At 37.7% G+C, this 20,614-nt stretch overlaps 1 protein-coding gene across 11 annotated transcripts in view; it reads left to right on the plus strand.

Annotated features, from left to right (window-relative positions):
* Window positions 1-6: 6 nt before the first annotated feature.
* The window catches only part of CFAP44 (cilia and flagella associated protein 44), a 58,015-nt gene continuing 37,407 nt past the window's right edge, over window positions 7-20,614 (plus strand). For 3 of the 11 annotated variants that reach the window (XM_017731934.1, XM_017731933.1, XM_017731936.1), the window contains exons 1-15: window positions 7-51; window positions 4,396-4,478; window positions 6,130-6,307; window positions 7,325-7,487; window positions 8,512-8,614; window positions 8,927-9,143; window positions 10,638-10,752; window positions 11,324-11,488; window positions 12,583-12,738; window positions 13,385-13,432; window positions 14,194-14,293; window positions 15,555-15,649; window positions 17,296-17,502; window positions 18,432-18,542; window positions 20,198-20,350. In XM_017731934.1, coding sequence (XP_017587423.1) covers window positions 4,421-4,478; window positions 6,130-6,307; window positions 7,325-7,487; window positions 8,512-8,614; window positions 8,927-9,143; window positions 10,638-10,752; window positions 11,324-11,488; window positions 12,583-12,738; window positions 13,385-13,432; window positions 14,194-14,293; window positions 15,555-15,649; window positions 17,296-17,502; window positions 18,432-18,542; window positions 20,198-20,350 — 1,869 coding nt within the window. In that variant the 5' untranslated portion in view covers window positions 7-51; window positions 4,396-4,420. The other 8 variants (XM_017731935.1, XM_017731938.1, XM_017731942.1 and 5 more) reach the window with 8 other exon arrangements.

The raw sequence follows: 20,614 nt of genomic DNA on the forward strand, positions 1-20,614 counted from the left end.
CGGAGCGCCAGGTGTCCCCTGCCTGCCCTCTGCTATCCCCGCTAAACAGCAGTGAGTGTCCTTCAGCAGGGATAGACCACTGAAATGTGGGACTTGTTGGGTTTTCTTCACCATGTGTGAGGCAGTTGATTTCATTGCTCGTTCCATTTGTGGCACTGCTCTCATACTCATTTTTATGATTTTTCTTTACGCTCTAAGTTAATAAGTAACTGGTGATGTCACCTGCTCTTGTTTCTGCTTAGTAAAAACCTGGTAACCTTTATTCGCAGGGCAGGCTTTAAGAAACTTACTTGCATGTGGCAGAGCTAGGATATGTGGATCATACAGAGGGCTACTTTAGGTACAAGACTGGAAATTAGATTGGAAAGAAATTAGATTTATTTCTCCTAATTAAATAGGAAAATACTCCGCATGTGTGTAACATAGTGAGGAGAACAATAGCAGGGCTCCGGTCCATGTCTTTTCCCTCTCTGATGAGGGAGAAGAGAGACAATGGAGCTGTGATAAAGATGATGTGTCTAGATCCTGCTTTGTAGCTTTATCCTTGCTGTCTCCATCTCTGACTAGTAAATAATTTATATACCTAACTGCTGTCAGAATTTATATCCTCTGTTATTCTCCTTGCTCTCAAGTCTTCTAGCTGTTGTAAGAGCAGCCATATTCTCTAGTACATTTTTTTTTCCTTGGGATCTTGGGTTGATTGCCTAAACTGACTTTTATTACTAATTTTCTAGTAATGCTGATGGATAATGGTATACAGATAGCACTGGTTTCTATGCCTGATTTACACTTGGATATTTTTCTTTCCATATATAAGCACTAAAAGACTTTAATTTTTTTTTTTAATGAAAGTAAATTTCACAAGACTTTCCTGTTTGCACGTTTTGCACTCAGCAGCAGCCCCGTAAATTGCTGATGTACTCTGATGTGGTCTGAAAGCTAAAAGGAGTACTGAGAGAGTTGGTCGATGGTCTGCTGTTTTTCAAAAAGAAATGAAAGACTCAGAAAGAAGTGCTGAGGAGACCATATTTGAAAATGAGTTAAAGAAACAGGACTTGGCAGATGGCAAGAAACCTGACACATCCAAAGCAGAGCTAGACTCGAAGAAGATGCCTCACCCTGGAAGAGATGATCAGTATGGAGTTCCTCGTGGCAGACATCCCTCACAATACCCAAATGCTGCAGCTGTGTTTAGACCGGTGCTAGCCCAGGTCAGAAAGAGCAGAGAGAGTAGCATGGAGAGCTCATAATGCAGTGCTAGGAGGAGTCAGGATTGGAAGTCTTGGGACAAACTTGAGTTCCTTCATGTGGAATGAAAACAGCTAAAGGAATAACATACAATCTCTCCTGAAGGAAAGACCAAGTGTCCTTTTTTTTTTCTCTCCAAAGTCCATCAGTGGGTAAAGCTTTTCTACAAAAAAATTAGCACATTTTGGAATGAACCAAGAAATAAAATCCTTCAGAAGTAGCACAATGTAGAAATATTTTTTAAATCTCTTGCTTATTGCTGGTACTAATAGCACTGCAGTTTTATTCTGCAGTAATAGTTCCCTATTTCTACGTAAACTGAATTAGTGGACAGAACTGATTATCACTCTTCTGTGGATGTAAAAGCTGATAGGTGCTGTCATTTAAGCACACCTAAAGAGTTAATGGTGTGGGGCAGAGACAGCTTAAAATAACTGTTAGATATGTTCTGTTTTCTAAAGTAAAACTGTAGGCTGCCTTTTGATCATTATTTAATTTCATGTATTTTATGCAGTTGAAGTGTCAGTCACAGGGTTTATGAAGGCAAGAACTGCATTTATGAGGCTTACACATTTAAACATCTTTTTTTTCTGGAAAGAAGAAAAGTGTAGGATGACAAAATAGAAAGAAAGTGGTGTCATCTCACTGAATTTGTTTACGTGTTAGCAAAAAAACGCCCATTTGATTTAATTATGCTGTATTTTGAATAAATGAGACAATTGTCTGAGATGAGAAATCACTTAATGTCCAAATTTACTGAGAATTTTTGAGAGGCTCCCATATGTAAAGATTCTGTGTGGCAGCAAAATTGATAAAGAACATTTTAGTTTTGAAATAACTGAAGACATATACCTGAATGAACACAATTTGAAAGAAAATGAAACTTTGCTGAAATTCACAACTTGCTGCACTGTCCACTGAAACAAGGATAACCTGAATTCAGTCCTGATGGAGTTCTTGGAAATGACGACACTGATGTGGATCTGGTACAGTTATTTCAAGTCAGTGTTTTGCTTTACTAGGACTAGGGAGAAAATAGGCTGCCCTGGTCAGGCATTGGTAGAAAAATTATGAGCGTTTTTTTCCCGCTAGACTTGTCACACCGGTTCTACTTGTCACCATCTCAGTTTTCAATATCAAAAGGCTTAAATCCTTCTGATTTAGCAAATCTGCCTCAAAAAAACCTGCCAAAACCCCCCAGGTTTCCCCCAGGAAAATAAAATCAACATTCAGAGAGATGAATGCCTTTGTCATGGTGAGCCTGCACTGGAGTTTTTTGCATCAGCCAACTCATGAATCCCAGAGTCTGCAGCCAAAGTAGACACGTTACCCCCCATGAGCCTCTTCTGAGTCCTTAAATTCAAAATCTTCTTAGGCACAGTGCTTGAATGCCATCACAAAAATGTGCACAGTGGACACTGCAGTATCTTTCTTTAACTAGATGTCAACGCAGGCGGAAATGTTCATATCCTCTTTCAGCCTAAAGCATTTTCCAGATAGGAATTAATTTATAATGAAAACTATCATAGTCTTAATTTTTAGAAGAGAAATGATTGCTAATTAGTTAAAATAATTTGAAAATTCATTGCTCTTTTCTCTGTGGATATGAAAACACTTCGCTAAGATGGGTAAGTATTATTATCTAATTTTTCACAGGAGATAACTGAGACAGCCAGAGGTGAAATGGCTGATACAAATTGTACACGTCATTACTGGGTTTGGAATTAGAATTCAGGTCTCTGAACACTCCACTATCTATTTATGCAAATAGTCTATAACTATTTCTTCAACTTCAGTGATATCAGTGGTGTTACCCCATTAAAAACTCATGAATTTCATTTAAATATATTGAGATATATTGCAATTGTTTTATTTTCATTTGTTTTCTAAATGTAAAACTTTCTGCTTGTCTGTTTTCAAGTTTTCCTCAGCACTCCTAAGGGATAAAAGCTCATTTGTAATTCTTATGTGAAATTATGCAGGAAGGTCAGATTGTGGCAGATACTCAGAACCTTTGGATGAAGATTGGCTATATAACAACAAGAATGACATGTCTGAAATATTTCTTTGTCCTTCTTGTCCTTCTCATGGGTGCCATTATGTTAGGACACTTTGCCTTTCCTGAAATATCGGAAAAGCCTGAAATTCCTCAAAATATTTTTTCCAAATGGATTCTGACCCAAAGCTGTAAACAGGAAGTGCATTTTTAGGGATTTTTTAGTGGTATCAAAGTCATGATTACAAATGAAGAGAGATTTGCTTGCATCCTGCCCATATTTCTTATTCTGAGTATTCATGTTTCTTTTCATTCAACTTCTGAATTTTCTGATTTCTGATAGGTTTTTTTGTGCTGTAATATTGATACAAAGTTGCTCCAATGTGCAGTTTAAGGTGTTTCATTTGTGTTCAGATGGAGAACACATTTGAAATCAAAAAGCAGAAAAAAATTAAAGTAAGAACAATGCTTATGCTTTTTTGCTTCTTTTTGAGACTTTTGTAAAAATGGTCAATGTGTTTGGTTTTTATATGACAAATTTGGACCTTTTCCACTCCAGAGGACTGTAGTAACTAGTGAAAATTGTAGAACTCTGAAAAAGATAGTCTGAAAGATGAAAATCACACAAGGGAGGAATGTTATTAAGCTGTTTTATTATTTTTTAATTGTGTTAACTTTTAAAATTTGTTTTCCATTATTATAAAATGTTTTGGATAAAGTCCCTTTTCCTTAAAGATTCATCTCTCTTGCTTTTCCATTCAAGATATTAGATGATCTCAGAATGTCTATGTCCTGATGTTTTTGTGAAGCCCACCAGAAGGGTGGAGGAATAGCCTCGTCTCAAAAGCACATCTCCTCCCAGTATATTAAAAAGAAGCTCAAAACATTTAAATCAGTTGTCAGTTCCCCCTGTTACACAGTATTTAGATGAAAGTCTTGCTGTAGCAATTTATTCAGAGCCTGGAGTCCTAAAACCTGGGCCAATTAATTCACTCTACAAAGTAGGACATATCTTTGGGTTATCTGTACTTGTGTGCAGGCAGAAGACAAATACCATCTTTGGGAATCTCAAAGCATTTGAGAGGAAATGAAAATGGTCTAAATGGCAAATAAAGGCAACAATACTAAACGTTCCTCCTTACCACCTCCAGGGAGAGAGGACATCCATCTTTTCCAATGGAACAGGAGGGAAACAATGAGGAACCAGGAGAAGATGCACAGGCAGATCCCAGTGGTGAGTATTTCCCCGTTGTATTGTGATTTCAATACTGAACCTACAGTAACTTCTGGCTTCTTCCACCACTCACCCGTTTCTTACTAGTAAGTGTTCATCTCCAGTTCCTGCTCTTGGTGTTGCCAAATTTTATTTTTACTCTGTTCATAGTGAAGTTCTGAACTGAGCACTGTGCCTGCTGTTCCTGTTCTGCCTCAGCTCACAAAGTCTCTCCCCTGAAATTTTTTGCTGCTTAGACCTCTCTTTGTAGATAATACTGAAATCAGGTTTTTAACTCCACCAGACTCTTTCAGTCAGAGGCCTGTGTTTTTCTTTTTAACATATTTTTCGTCTTGAAATGCCTGTCCAGTGTCTATTTCAACTGTCCTGCATGTCATCTAACACACTAGATCCAGGTAGCATGAATAACAAATCCACTTTAGAAGGATTTTTTGATGCATTGCTACATTACTTTTGGCATTTGTTTGATCTTCCTATTCCACCTTTTTCCTGTTATAGGACAGGTTTCTTTCCTTCCCCTGAGTGAGTTTTAAATTACTGTTTTTTGGAAGCAAACTTCTCCTTACACTTAATGCTAAACAGCAGGAAGTATGCTGTTGGACAGAGGAGATTCTTCTACTATTACAGAACTATATATTTATTTAATATGGCATGTATGAGCAAATTAGTCCAAGGAATTAATACCTAAGAGGGTGATCCCAATTATACTTTGCAAAAGAAGACAAAACTAGTGTTTCAAAGGAATCACCAAAGCAGAGGAACAGGAGGAAGAAGGGGACCAAGTGGAATCAGATACTGGAAGTATTATTAAGGACATGTTGGCACAAACTTAAAACCCCCAGTACTTTCTAGTTTTCATTATTTTTCACTGTTATTATTTGGAACAGCACCTCAGGCTGTAATCAGTTACAGTGATTGAGTATTTCTGCTCCCTTCCAATTGCCTTAACTTTGCTCTTTGCCTGGCTGATCTCTGACCCCTTTGCTTGTTTTTTGTGGCACACCTAGGAGAGAAAACAGTCAGGACAGCATGAAATGCTTACAGAATATATTTAACCTGATGTATCCCACTGGAAACTACTTTTAACAAGTGCTTATGACTAGCTGGAAATCAAGTTGACAGTATTATGCATTGCAATACAGTGAAGAACTACTCTGGATCACACATTAGCAGCTTTCTTTCTTGAGGACAATGGTGTCTTCTGGTGATTCATTATATGTGGTTTTACTAATTGTTTTGTGTAACAATGTGCATTCAATAGCTACTGAAAAGAGACACTTTAAAATTTGTTTGGTTTCTAAAGTGCAGACCTAAACATCAAGCAAACCTCAACTGAACTGCTTTGGTAAGTCTTCAAGTTTTAAAATCAGTATTTTTCAAATGGTCTCAAAATTTTTCTTGTTTCAACTCTTCAGTTTTGAATATTTACAGTAAAGTTTTTAAAAGCTTGAGGGAATGTTTGTTACAGGCTGTCCCAGAACAAGTAGTTACTAAGACATGGGACCTCTGTTTTGAGCTATGAAGTATTTATTGCTCTGTCAAAGGAGGCTAACAATTGTGACCCCTTCCCTTTAATGGTTAGGTGCAAATATCAGCAACTAACCCAAAATGTATGGTGAATATAAATTTCTGTTATGTTCCCACTTCTGAGGTGCAGAAGGCAATTTGGAAGAACAAGGCAGTAGTCAAGTATCCTCAGAATCACAAAAAAGGCCTGAGGAGGTAAAAAAGGAAATCCCGGAAAACTTCTTCTATACGTATGAAGATGTATATTCAGGCCCATATGCCACTGACGACACTGAGATACCCACTGACCTTCTTACCTTTAAGTATCCTTTCTGTTGAGCTTGTGCAAATTCAAAGCTAATGATATTTAATATATGTTCTTAAAATTGTATTTGTCAAATTTGGAGTAGCCTACGTGGCATTAGTGGGATACCTTTGGTTGAGACATGGGGAAAAATCCTGACCAGTTATGGTTCTGGGTGACTTTAATCTTAAATGTTTCTTGACCTCATAAATGTTTCTTACTGGGCATAATGCTTACTATTATAAGTACTCATGTAGAACTAGATCATAGAGAAGCTAATGTGACCAGGCAGAAGACTAGCATAAGAATATGCCCTGCAAAGCTCTCCCTTTCTCTGCAACCACACTGGTGTTCCCCAAGAAGCTGAGGGGAGGGCAGAAGGGCTGCTGTGTAGCTCATAAGGGAGAAGTGGGAAAGGAACCAAGTAGATTTGTATTCTGGTGCTCAGAAGATCTAAACTGATAGAATAAAGGAAGTGATGCCCATCAGTTAAGAGCTACAATAAACTCTTTGATAGGTATGGTCAAGTAGGGTAAGATAGGATATGTGACTTTCATATATGCTGGTGGTTTTCTCTGCAGACACAGTTCAGTTGCTATTGAAGACTGGATTTTCCCTTCTCTACATCTGCCTGTACACAATTAAGAAGTAAGCTTGAAAACTTGCTTGGTTTGATCTCTTGTCTGTAGGACAGTTCCTGGTAATCTGGTGCACATCTTTTACATTTTATTTGAAAAGGGAACACAGATAAAGTATGAATTCCTTACAGCTCCAAATGATCCAGTAGAAGCAAGAGGTGTACCCCTACTGGAGATGAAAAGATGGAATATGAACTTTAGAAGGCCTTTACTTGTGCCTTCCTCTCAGAGTCATATATTTTACTTTCACTGTATACTGAAGAAAACTATCTCCTGCCTTCAGGCTTAGTCACTAGTTTCAGTATTCCCATTTCAGTTTCAGTTTAAGCATTTCTATCCACTTCGTAAACTTTCTAGAAAGACAGTGTCTAATCTTTTCCTTATTGGGCTGTTCCCAGACATTCTTTTGGATATGACTGTACCAGACCTGTAAATCTGATGGTAATGGATAGCCATACTGTGGTGTATATAGCAGGCAACCAGGTGGTGCTCCAGAACCTGAGAACTAAACATCAGAGATATGTCCGGAGCAGCCGTGGTGGTGGAATTGGGTTTATCACAGTATGGCTCTTGTTTCTTGTTTAAGAACCTTAGTCACTATCTAAGAAAAAAAACTGTTTGCTTGGTTGTGGTTGCCAGATATGGGAGATTTCTACAGCTGCACATGCATATACATAAGAAACTATGGTATTGATTAAGGGAATGTGTGGACCATGCAGCATGGGCTTCTCATCCCATTAATGTAATTGGCAGAGAACAAGTATTTGCACACCTTAGTCCCAGGCTCAGGTACCTAAAAAGATTGACAAGTCCAGCTGGGATTAATTTTTAGCACTATTACATTCTTACTTAAATCTTCTGGCTCATAGAAACTCTTATTTTTTTTCAACACTTCATCTGTCCTATTCACAACTGACACTAATATAGAGTCTTACTTGCAATTAAAATTTAGAAAATCAAGCTCTTACACAAATGGAGAGAAAAAGTATCTGGTTTCACTCTATTAAACTTTCTATTAAACTTATCAAGAGCTTGGAGTCTCAAGTGCTGTCTCTGAATTTGAAGCACCTTACCCTGTGAAAGCTCTGCCATCTCTCAGTTTTATTGCACATGAGCCAGGCTTTCAGACTACCAGCCTCAGACTGTCCTGCTTCGTTGTAAGCAGCCTTTTCTGGGGAATCGATGTACATTTTTACACCTTCAGAATACTGTCGCTCAGGATGGCTTTTCTGCAGCTGTCTGCTGAAGTAGATAGCTGCTGACACAAATGCTGCTATGGAAAGATTAGCTAGTGGGTTGAGTGAGGCAGGAATAGTAAAAGAATGGATCACAAAGCAGGTTATTTCACCATTTGTCGTGATTCTGCAGTGTATGTGTGATATACCATTTTGTGGGCAAAGTGGCTTCATTCTGATCTTGAGCAACAGGTTGGCAGTTGTTCAGAATAAACACACAGAAAAATGCAATCTAGTATTTATGGCAGTGTGTTTTGACTAATGAGTGAGTGAATACAGTAACTCAAAAACTAGCAGGATAAAGACAAAGGTGTCATTACAGCGTGCAACAGGACTTCTGCTTTTTCAAGGCACACCCTAGTAAGGAGTACTTTGCCGTAGGAGAAAAAGGAGGGAAGCCAAACATTGTCATCTACACATATCCTTCAGTGAGGCCCTACAGAATACTGAAAGGTAGTGTAAAAAGTTCTATTTTCATTTTATACAGATGGACTAGTGTTTAAAGATCCCAGCAGATGGAGTAGTGGATCATTTTTAGTTTAGAAGGAAATAGAATCTTTTGGTCCTTCACAGCAAAAATAGAAAACACTGGTTTCAAGTTTTTTATTATTGCATGGGAAGAAACTTTTATTTGATCAATAGCCAACCTAGAGCCGTTACCTATTGAAAAAAAACCTCAGTGAAAGCTGAGCTCCTTCTGAGTAGATTTTTGTATTGTTTCTATCTTTCCTGTGCATGTGTACTGGGGCTTGTACATTTCTTCAGGTGGAACAGAGACAGCTTATGTTTTTGGTGATTTCAACCGTGCTGGCACTTTGCTGGCCAGTGTTGGGAGCAGCCCTGACTACATGTTGACTATATGGGACTGGAAACAAGAAGAGACTCTGTTGAGGTCAAAAGCTTTTGCACAGGATGTTTACAAGGTCATGTTTTCTGCTGAGAATGAAGAGCATCTAACTACAGGTGGATCAGGACACATCAGGTAGGTTTAATACGTAACACCTCTGCAGTCAAAATACATAGGAGATGACAAACAAGAATGTATCCTTAGCAAACATGTACTAATGAGGAATGCTATTTTACTTAGCTCTTACAAAAAGGAGGAATTTCAGGACCTTCAGCCAGTCAAACAAATCTTTCAACGCCTTTGCTGTCCAAAAAGGATGATGCTTGATGTTAAATGTCAGTACCGCTGGCTCCATTCTTGTAATTTCAACAAACACTAGGAAGAAGTAATGAAAAATACTTATAGATACATGTCCTCTAGCTGGCCTAACATAGGATATATGCCTTCTGTGCCTTCTACCTTTGATTTCTTGAGCTCATCTGCTCTTTGGACAGCTATTAGAGGTGATTGCCAAGTCATGGATCAGAAACCCTCTAATCCCACCAAAAGCCTACAAAAGATACACTTCCATATACTCCCTTCTCTGCTAAGCTCATGGGTCCTTTTGTAAAAAAGGACCAAACACCAAATGACTTTAAACTTTCATTTTGTGTTCTGGGTTTATCCAGTACTTAAATGTTAACACAACAGAGACTTAAGATATGAGTGCGATCCTATCGTAATAAAAATGATACCTTTAAAATTACAATGCATCTAAAGTTTCTTTGAATTTTAACAGGGGAATCAGACCAAAATCTGAGATGTGCTTTATAGTTTGGTTGCAAAGTAGGTCTGAAATAGCAAATGACTTATTTAGACACAGAACAAATGTGGTGTAGAATGCATTATTTATGGAAATCTGAAAGAACAAACCCTCTTATAAGCTTTCTTTTGAGCTAAAATACTACAAATAAACTCTGTCATAGCTTTTATAACAGGATAAATGTGACCTTTCACCCAAATATTGACTCAAATTACAATTTTCAACAGCTCTCTTAAATGTAATGATTCCTGCACACCCTGAACCATCCCTAATTGCAGTAGATGTTAATTTTTCTGCAATGCAGCAATTTCAAGTTATGTTGTACTAATGATCAAATAGAAATAACTATTAATATTTAGGATAAAACCTTTGGCTCAGTGAGATTTTATAGTACAGTTCAATTCTGCAAGAGGGCTTGGATGACATTCAGTGAAGACCTCAGTCCCTTGGATTTACAAAGCTGAGCATCATACACTGGAGACAGCAAGAATAAAATAGGTATCCCTAACTATGTGTATGGGTTGTAGCTGGAAAGATGTAGCTGTGCATTTTACACTTCTTAAATAGTAGTTTAATCTTCATTCTGCCTATTCCAAATCCTTTTCCTACCTTTTTCATAGGAGTTGCATAGGGAAATGTTTGTGTAGTTATAAAGCTTTATCTCATTTTCAAAAGAAAAAAAGCCCAGGTTCTCCTGTGAAAAAGAGTAATAAATGAGCAGCCCTTACCTCGGAGGCATGCCTGGTAAGGGTATTGCAGTGTCTGAGAGAGACTGAAGAGTGTTTAAGAAACCTTGTATCAGGCAGGGATGTTTTTTCTATACTCAGGTTCTGGAAGATGGCTCTCACATTAACTGGTCTCAAGTTACAAGGAGCTTTAGGCAGGTTTGGAAAAACAGCAGTGTCCGACATTACGGGTTTTGTGGAGCTGCCCGATGGGAAGGTAAGTAAGGAAAAGTGACAAAAAGAAAAAATATTATGTACCCCTTTAGGCTTTGATATAATATATATATATTTATATATATATTTGATATATATATATATAGGCTTTGTAAGTTGGAGAGTTACTATTTGCTTCAAAATGTTTTGAATCAGGCCCGTGATGCGCTGTTCTGAGAATCAGAATCAGAACAGTTCTGAGAATTGTTGCCATCAATCTGCCCAAAACCTGGCTTGCTTTGTAGTAATTGGAAAATACAGTTAGTGTTGTAGTTCACAGAGAAAAGGTCTCTGTTGGCTCAGAGCTGAGTGTCTTCTAATGGGGTAGCGAAAACGTCAGTGTACAGAAATACAAAGAGACTGTTGGTCCTAATCTACAACCATTTGCAAATTATGTCACACTGCTAAAAAGTTGAGCCTCCTCACCCTTTACATCTTCTCTTGCAAATGTCTGTACTTTGCTATTGATTTAATGCATTCATGGAAGGAAGCCACAAATGTTAACTGGGTTCTTGCCTGTATTTCTGCACGATTGCATGCAGGTGCTAATATATTTATCTTCATTTGCATTGAAGGTTGTCTCAGGAACTGAGTGGGGCAATTTTCTGCTTTGGGAAGCTGGCCTCATTAAAGTAGAGCTCTGTCAAGTTGGACACAAGCCCTGTCACAAGGGCCCTATCACCCAGTTAGTTCTTGATGAAGGAGATCTTTACTCTGTTGGAAAAGATGGTGTCATTCGGGTGAGTTTTTCTTTTGCTCTGCCTTTAGGTGTGCAAATGTATGGCAGCAGGTAAATACTATGTATCTCATTTACCAGGTTTTTGGAGGAAATTTTGGAGTGCAGTTTCTTTCTGAAAATTAATTTTTAGGACAAAGAAAATAAGAGCACGTCTCCACAGTGTATGTGTTTGAATTGGACAGCATGGCACGCAGTGTCCCTTGTTTAACAGTAATAAATAAGTCAGATTTTACTTTAGTAAATCAAAATAATCTTCAGTGGTCTTCTAACAGCTTTGTTCTTGACTGCTTTCTAACATTTGTTCGTCTTTATAATTTTCAGGCCTATTAATGCATAGTATTATTTCAAAGATAAATAATAAACTACAGGAATATTTGAAATTAATTTTCTGAGTATTTAAAAGCTCAGATTATTAATGCTAAAATGACACAGAAATTAATGAGCATCTCAGAGATAGGTATCCTGAAATAGGGGAACAATTACAAGAAAAATCATCCTGAAGCTAACATATAATTTTATAAATTAAGGTCAAGATGTCTTCCTTATGTATAACACCAGTTTCTGATCTCAACTGCCAATGATCAAGAATTTTGTAATCTTATTTCCCTGCTCTTTAAGGGAGGACATGATGTGTCTTCTGTTGATGTGTGAAATGATCCAGATAATCAATGGGAAACTGATCTGTAGACAGTGGAAGGTTTCAGACACTGTTGTTGTTTCTGTGTTTTATAGGTTGGTGCTATCCCCTTAGGAAAATTCACTTGATTATAAGCATGCTAACTTATATCTTGTCCTTATCCCACAGAGCAGAACACGGAAGGGTTAGACTTCCCATTGGTTTGTGCTGCCTCAGTATGAGCCGTGCAGAGAGCCCACAGATATCATTTGGTCTGCATAGTTCTGAAGCTGCCATGTGCTAATGCCAGGGCTGAATTGAAGCTCCTGTCATTGTTCTAGGTTATATTCAAAGCAGTGATTTTGCTTTCTTAAAATTTTGAATTTCTGTATTTATTGTGTATGAAAACAACTCAGTCTTATAAAAAAAACCCTGCTTTTTTTTTTTCTTTTTTTTTTAATTCTTCCAATGCCATGAAGGTGTGGAACTTCGAGGTAATAGATACTGCTGATCCTGTGGATGACACAGGGTTAGTGGAGGTGGAGCCTATGAGTGAACTTTGGGTTGGCAAGAATGTCAGCCTGAATTTCATGACAAAAATTCATGACCATGGACAGCCCTTTTGGTATGCTCAGGTAAGACATACTTAGATACATACATCCCTACAGAGAAACACAAGATGAGGGAGGTGATGGTAAGTAACAGTAGGAGTCCATTACAAACCAGTGTGTTTATTTTTGGTGGAATTCAATCTTCCTCTGGATATATAGAAAATCATCTATCTACCTACCTACCTACCTATATTATTATTATTGTTTTAAAAATTATTATTTTTATTATTAGTTATTATTATTTCAAACACTGGAACAGGCTTCCTAGAGAGGTGATTTAAGTTCCAAGCCTGTCAATGTTTAAGAGGCATTTAATAGAGACCCTTAATAATATGAGTTAACTTTTGGTCAGGCCTGAAGTGATCAGGGAGTTGGACAAGATGATCCTTGCAAGTCCTTTCCAACTGCATTATGCTATGTTATGCTGTGCTGTGTTTTTAGTGTACAGTAATGTGTGAGACTGGCATAAGGATAGGAGAATGACAAAAGGTATTGTCCAAGTTCTATTGCCGTGAATTGATGGATGGGATTCATAAGACCAACATCATTGCATTTAGTAATTTCTGTTTCACAATGATAATCATTAAGGAGCTTTTAAGAAGTCACCATGTGCAGCTTTATTTCCAAATTGAGTCTGAAAATACTCAATAAATGTTTTTTTCTTCTTCAGGATACAAGTGGAGCAATATGGAAGCTGGATTTGACTTTTTCCAATATGGTAGTTTTATTTTTTCTTTCTTCTGATTTCTTCAGTTCATTTGCAAAAGGAGCCATATCCTATTACATTCTGTAACAGGATTCTGGTTGCACCTGCAATGGAATTTGTGTTTTATGAAGTTGCACAGTAGAAAATTTTAGCATCGGAACAGATATTTTGTTTTATAAAAATTTTCAAATGTAATTGATTATAATGATTGTGCAGGGTGACAAAGAGGAATTTGATTTTTGATTCCTGAAATTTCAGCTGCCAAATTCAAGTTACTTTAAAGGAGTTTGATTCTGATAAACTGGTAATGAAAGTTACATGGATGCAGGAAATGAGTTCAAGGAGTGTCGATATATCCTCTATAGATAGGTGTTTGAACCAATCCTTACTGTAGTCTTTAAATGACAGAAAGAACTAGAAAAAAACAAGGCGAAGATGAAACCCACTTGTCATGTTTTATCCTACTAGTAACTAGTGTTGCTGCTGGAGATGTTTTTGGTGGAGAAGTAGATGGCAGAGGTAAAAAAGGGGGCATTTAATTTTTGCTCTGGAACAATCCCTTGCAGGGAATAAAATTCTGATGTGAAAAGTAAAATATGATCCAAGAATTTTATAGTGAATAAAAGACACATACTATACAAACTAATGTAAAGAAAGAGTAGCAAAGCCTGTAATTCCTTGGATGATGAAATGATTTCCCAGGCAGCATAAACCCAAACTGGAGAGCACAAGAGTAGCATGCAGCAGAATTTCTCTTCTGTTTTGCGCCGCAGACCCATGACCCAGAGCGCGTGTGTACCTTCCACTCGGGGAGGATTGAGGCCATTGGTGTCTCTCCCTTTACATGCCTGATGGCCACCACGGCTCTTGACCGTAAGTACAGTGTTCCTTTCCTCTCATGCACTGCCATTATTGGTTTTGAAGGGCAATGATGCTCAGTTTGCAGCTACTGTGTTTTGCATTTGTGCATTTGCTCTTGCAAAGTCACTTTACACACAGTTGTTATTCCTGGGATCAGTTCTTGAATAGTTGAGGCAAATCATTAATATATATATATTTGAAACAACGCATTAATACTGCTTCATCCGTATTAATTATTTATTATTAATTAATTATTAAACTTCACAGAAGTTTTTAATGGGAAACTTTGTACACTGTTCTGAAGGAATGGCTGAAAAGACATTCTGAGACAAAAGAGACATCTGGTTTGGGTAGCAGCACTTGTATTCAGGGCTGGGGATTAATAAGTGTTGGGATTTTTGTTTTGTAAGGAATTACGTACACCTCCAGCATAGTGTAAGCCATTGCAAATATTAATGTTTGTGCTTTTCTTAGAAAATACTATAGCTATTATGCTCTCAACAACAGATAACATGTAATTACAGACATATTCATTTAACTTGTATAAATATTGCTGTTTAGGCCTCTCACTGTTAGCTTTATTGTGCTTTGAAAGAAGAACTACTGGCCAGAACATTAACAATGTCATTTACCTGCACAGAAAACACTGCAAGGTCTTTTAACTCAGTTCTTGTCAGTACTATCATGTAATTTGTCTGTGTTATACAATGCACATATTCTTTTAGCCCAAAGACAAACTCCTACCGGTTGAGCAATGACATTTCAGATGTATGCCAGTTGGAATGGAATTCTATGTGTGCCTACAAATCTGTTAAATTTCCCTCTGGTGAAATTGGATCTTTTGTGGACAATCTCCTATATTTTCCTCCCTTTAAATGCTTTCGTCCCTAGGCAGTCCCACGTAGTAGCCTATCATATTTTCCTATGTTGTCAGTAAAGATTTTCCTTACAGTATGCCACAGTTCTGTGCTCTCTTGAAAATTACATGTGGATTGTAAGCATGGGACTTCTTATTACAACCCTCAGCCTCGACAACTCTTGGTTCTGTATAAGTTGAAGAGTGAAGAAATCATATATTTTGTTCACGAGCACCATGCTAGCTGTGGTACTCTGTAACCATCAGTCATCTTTCCAGGCAGGCATTTTATTACTCAAAAGAGAAAACATACATTTTATCCAGATTTTAATTCAAATAAATAGACATTTCTGCATAAATCCTAACCTGTAAGTGCTATTGCAAGAAATAAATTCTTACTGTCTCATTTCCCCACAGGGTCAGTGCGCATCTATGATTTTGGCAGCAACAGCCAACTGAGTGTAATCAAGTTTAAACAGGGAGGAACAGCGCTGACATGGGCACCGGCTGTTGTGAGTTTTTCCTAGCATGTTAGCAAAAATTCATCAAGGAGCCTATGAGACTGCCAGCATCCAGAAAGCTGCTCACCAAACAAGACATTAGAGGTCATTTGTTAGGCCCCAGTGCAATTTACCATAGCAGGATGTATATATAAGTTTGTGGAGTAGTGTGTTGCATACAGTATGGGTACAGTTTAACTTTATTATGGATTATCAGGTATCCTACTTTGTGCCTTCCTAAGATTTTAAAATCAGATCTTAGTGTGCAGTATGGGAAGTAGTCTGAGTTTGTAGACTAACAGCTTCTATTTAACCCACGCAGAGCAATTGTCAATTAACATGAGTTAGTTAACACATTTTGAAATGACAGCCCAGACAAATCACAAACATTTGGAGATAAATCATAAAAAAGTGTTGCCAGAACTGATCATTTGTGGAGTGTGGAGTCTATCACTTTTAGACATATTTGCTAATTTTAATTAAAATAGTGTCTAGTTATGTTCTTGAGAAAACACAGCAAGCCCGATGGGTTAATTATAAGCAGATTTAGGAGTAAAATAATTACTTGAATGTTCAAGGTGAGGGTTCCACTGGGACAATGCCTTCATTTTATAAAAAGAAATATTTTATAAAAATATAATTCTGGCCATGCAGGCTTTCAGAGATGTTGTTAAGTGGTGACCTGTGAATTCATGAGGTAAGCTGTCTGCCACAATAAATTGTGCAGCATCACAAAACTGACTCAGTTCAGTTTTATGAAAATTGTTACTAAACCCAATTTGAAAAACAAAGGGTACTTAGTCTATCTAGCTGCATTTGAAATCACATTAGATACTCAGACACAATTCAAAGTGTGCAAATGTAATTGAAAATCTGTGCTACTAGTCTGAGAAAAATTAATCCAACATACTTTAAAGCATCTGTATGCCATAATCTCCTCATAGGCAAGCCTAACAGTATACTTGTTAGATAAGTGAACACTGAAGTCAGCTTGTAATTGACATCAAGACACTATCATGTAGGGCAAATATCAGCTAAATCCACAAGTTCAGCTATATCCAGCTAAAACACAGACCTGTTTCTGCTAACCTTTATCACAGTTCAAGCCTCTCTTAATTGTTAGCAATTGGCTTACCTACAGGACTTATGGTAAAGACTCCTACTTTCCATCTCAAGTAGCTGTCCCTGTTGACTCCTGTACTTTACACGGAGTCAGCCAGACCCAAGCCTGTGCCCTGACCTCTTCAAAAATCATACTTACATTTGGTACCCCATATTATATTCAGGGTAATATAACTCCTTTTTTGAGTTCCAACTCTTCTCCTTAAGAAGCTACTGATATATCTTAATGTCAGTATGAATTCTCTTCCTCAGACATTACAAGCACATCCTCTTTAGCATTTTCAGTCTCAATGGCATGTTATCACTAAAAAAAACAAAGCACAATCCAACCCAAAAAATAGGCCCCAGTTCTCTCTCTTCCTTCATGGTATTAGAGAGAATAAACAACATTTCCCATGTATGAAATATTCTTTGTGCTTGAGCAACGCTTCCACATAAGGTGAGTTGCAGGTAAACACCAGAGCAGGTGCCATATGGATTATTCTTCTAAGCTCTCAGATGTACACTGTGATTGTTTTTCTTCATTTCACTTAAAGGTAAATCCTGAAGGAGGTCTGATTGCTGTGGGGTTTGAAGATGGTGTTGTCCGCATAATTGAGGTTTATGATCCCAGACTGCTGCCTGGTCATGCCAGACAGGCCAGTCAGAGTGCAGAGATAAATCTGAAACAAGTCTTCAAACCTCATGCTGCTGCAGTTACAGCCTTGGCATATGAACGAAAGGGACGTGTGTTTGCCACGGGGGTATGTATCATTTAGTTTGGTTATTTTTATTAAGCCACAAATGTAAAGCCTATTTAAAGAGATAAAGTTTGTTTACTGACAACACAGTTTTACTTCTGTTGCTGCTGTTGATTGCTTGTTGTAGTTCTCTGTGCTGGGAGAAGGGTCTGTTTGCACACACATCTGTTTTTCTGTAGGAAAGCAACCATGCAATTCACACAATTCATTTTGTGAATTACTGGACGGTTTAGTGTGAATTCTGTAATCCCCTTTGAAGGTGGATTTAGTTCATTTTGGAATTAGTTTAGTAGGATCTTGGAATTAGTAAAAGCAAGTCTGTTGATACACCACATTGGCAGCAATCCAGCTGCTACTCAGCCTTACCACAGGGTCAGTCAGTCAGTTTGTCATTATGCCTGGTAGTCTTTGAGATGATTTCCAGTAAATGTGGTGTCTCTTTTTAAAAGCTAGTCCTTAGCCCTGATCAGTGCATTTGCAGTTACATGTTCCTTGAGCTGAACTGCCACGCATTTCACTTAATGTAGGATTTAAGCTACAATGAATCATGTTGTGTACCAGTTCTGGATTTTCTTGTTATCTGGGGAAATCAGCTTGTGCTGTCTTATCTGAAAAATCAGGCCTGAGCCTGAGATTTAAAGGAGATCCTGGGCCAATGGGCAGAAAGCATGTGGTTGGGGATGCCAGAGGAGGCCCATGAGAGCAATTAACAGTTATTGGGTGCAACATGTTTCTTGGAGCAACATGGGTAGGATTTTTATTTCCTCCCAGTAATCATCATGGAAATCCAGTCCTAAGTTCCCCTGTTTAACCACAAAAAAAAAAAAAATTGGAAGTATGTGCTTATGTCATAAAGTGCTTAGAGTCTTTTGAATTTTTTGGTCAGCTTTGATTCAGTCATCATCTTTGTTTGTTTGTTTGTTTTTCCTCAGAGTAAAGACAAAACAGTTTTCTTTTTTGCTATTGAGGATGAATACAAGCCTATTGGATTCATCTGTGTCCCTGGGCCTGTACAGGCATTACAGTGGTCTCCACCTTCTCATGTGAGTAATGCACATTTGTTTTCTTTCCTTCCATGCAGTGTTAAAATATCATTTTGAAAAGAACTTCCAATGAAAATAGATGAAGATCCATAACTCTAGCCCTTTTCTCTATAGACAATACAAACAATGTTTTGCTACTTTGTTCTTCATGCTGCTTCAGCATGACAGCTTCTAACAGGTTCTGTGTAGCTGTATCTCTGGCTCAGTCACTATGGACATATTTTGGGTTTTGGATAATGAAAACCACAAGATTTTGGTTTGCTTTTTGAGCCCTTGACCTGAAGAAACAATCTTATTCCTTAGCTTTTGGAAGGTCTTATTCTCTTTAACAAAGAAGTTATTTGGGCATTATTGCCTGGGACTCTTGCCCATATTAAGACAGGCTTTTGCAAAGCATTTTGACCACATTAAGCAAGATTTTGGGTGCTTCTTGAAATTCACATTCTGTGTTTGAAATGTGTCAGGACATATCGAAATAGATTCTTGCTAATATTTAAAAGTGTTCTAGGGTTAGGGTAACATCTGACATTTTGTTTGGTCCAGTATCCTTATTTAGAGGAGAGACTATTCATTATATTTAGATGCTGACAAGATACATTTTACACGTGCATAGTGGCAAAGTGTTGGTATTTTTACTTATTAATTGGAACTGCTAAAAACCGTGCTAGCAAAAGAAGTCTTGCTGGTATGTGTTCTATCTTACTGCAGAAACAACAGATCTTGATCTGACAGTTGCTTTTGGAGTCCTTTCCTTGAAGACAAGGTACTCCCTCTTACTAAAAAAGCACTCATTGTGTCTTGGATGTGTTAGATTCTGCCTGAGTAATTTTGTCTACCAGTATCTGGCCTCCACTGCCTGATGGAAACACTTGCTTAACACAGTGCCAGCATCTGAGTGTCACACTACGTCTTTTTTTCTTGTTTTAAAGAAGCACTTTGGTGATTAAATACGTTACATTTAATGAACGCATTTTTAAACTGAGATCCTATAGACACAGGAATCGTATCATTCTTAGTTAGGGTTTCCATAGCAACTCTAATATGCCCTCTTTGCACATTTTTAGTGATGGTCAGATAAAATAACCCTCTTTCTTTTCTCCAGATAGCTTATGTAAACTGAAACTAAATACGGACTTGTCTTTTAAAATCTCAAAACACTGAATAATTATTACCCTCACCTCATCTATTCTTCCTAACTTTGCATTTTAAGGGGCTTGTCAGGTACCAGCAAAAAACAAGCTGAGAGGTAAGTAGCATTTGGCAAGACTCTGAGCCAAGTCTTGATGATATAAAAGATTTATTAGTATGAGAATGTATGAAATTATCGACCCCAAACCTCCTAACTCTTGGGTCAAATCCGTCTTTTAATTTAGCCAAATTTCCAAAACATCATCATGCTGCTTTCAAGCTCAGGAGTGTCAGAATTATAGCTGGTTTGGACACAGCAAGGATTTCAATTCCTTAGCTTTGCCTAGCATAAAAGAAGCTCACTGATTTCTGATGTCCATTTAAAAGTGTCCATTGAAATAAGAGCACAGGTAAGTGTGGCTGGAGTTTGGCTATGTGCCTGTGCATCTGCTGACTAACTTTTCCTCCCATTTGTCTCAATTCCATTTGTACATCTGCCCTATATTTGTATTTGTGTTTTTATACAGGACAAGAGCACATTGCTCATCCTTTGTGAGAATGGCTTTGCTGTCCAGGTTCCTGCCCCTCTCCCTGGGAAGCAGGATACAGTGACCACCTATCACATAAAAAACCTGCCAACACAGTACTTCCATTTTTATAGCATTAAATCCCGAATCAAGGTAAAAAACCCTTCTGTGGCAGATTTTAATCTTCTTCATTGTGCCAGGTGACAAAACTACCCAAAAGAGTTTTTAGTCCCTATATTTCATCACAGGGTTTTTGCTAAGCTCCTTGAAAGGGAATGCCAGGTAGTTGGTGGCTTGAAATTACAATGCCATTTGTAGCTTGAAATTACAAGTTGGTTTTGTTTTATTCAAATAAAACCTACATGGCACTGAAAGCATGATGTAAATTTTGATTATAATTAGAAGACAGCATTAGAG

Source organism: Corvus brachyrhynchos, unplaced genomic scaffold (genome assembly GCF_000691975.1).
Source record: "Corvus brachyrhynchos isolate BGI_N302 unplaced genomic scaffold, ASM69197v1 scaffold3, whole genome shotgun sequence".
Classification (NCBI taxonomy): Eukaryota; Metazoa; Chordata; class Aves; order Passeriformes; family Corvidae; genus Corvus; species Corvus brachyrhynchos.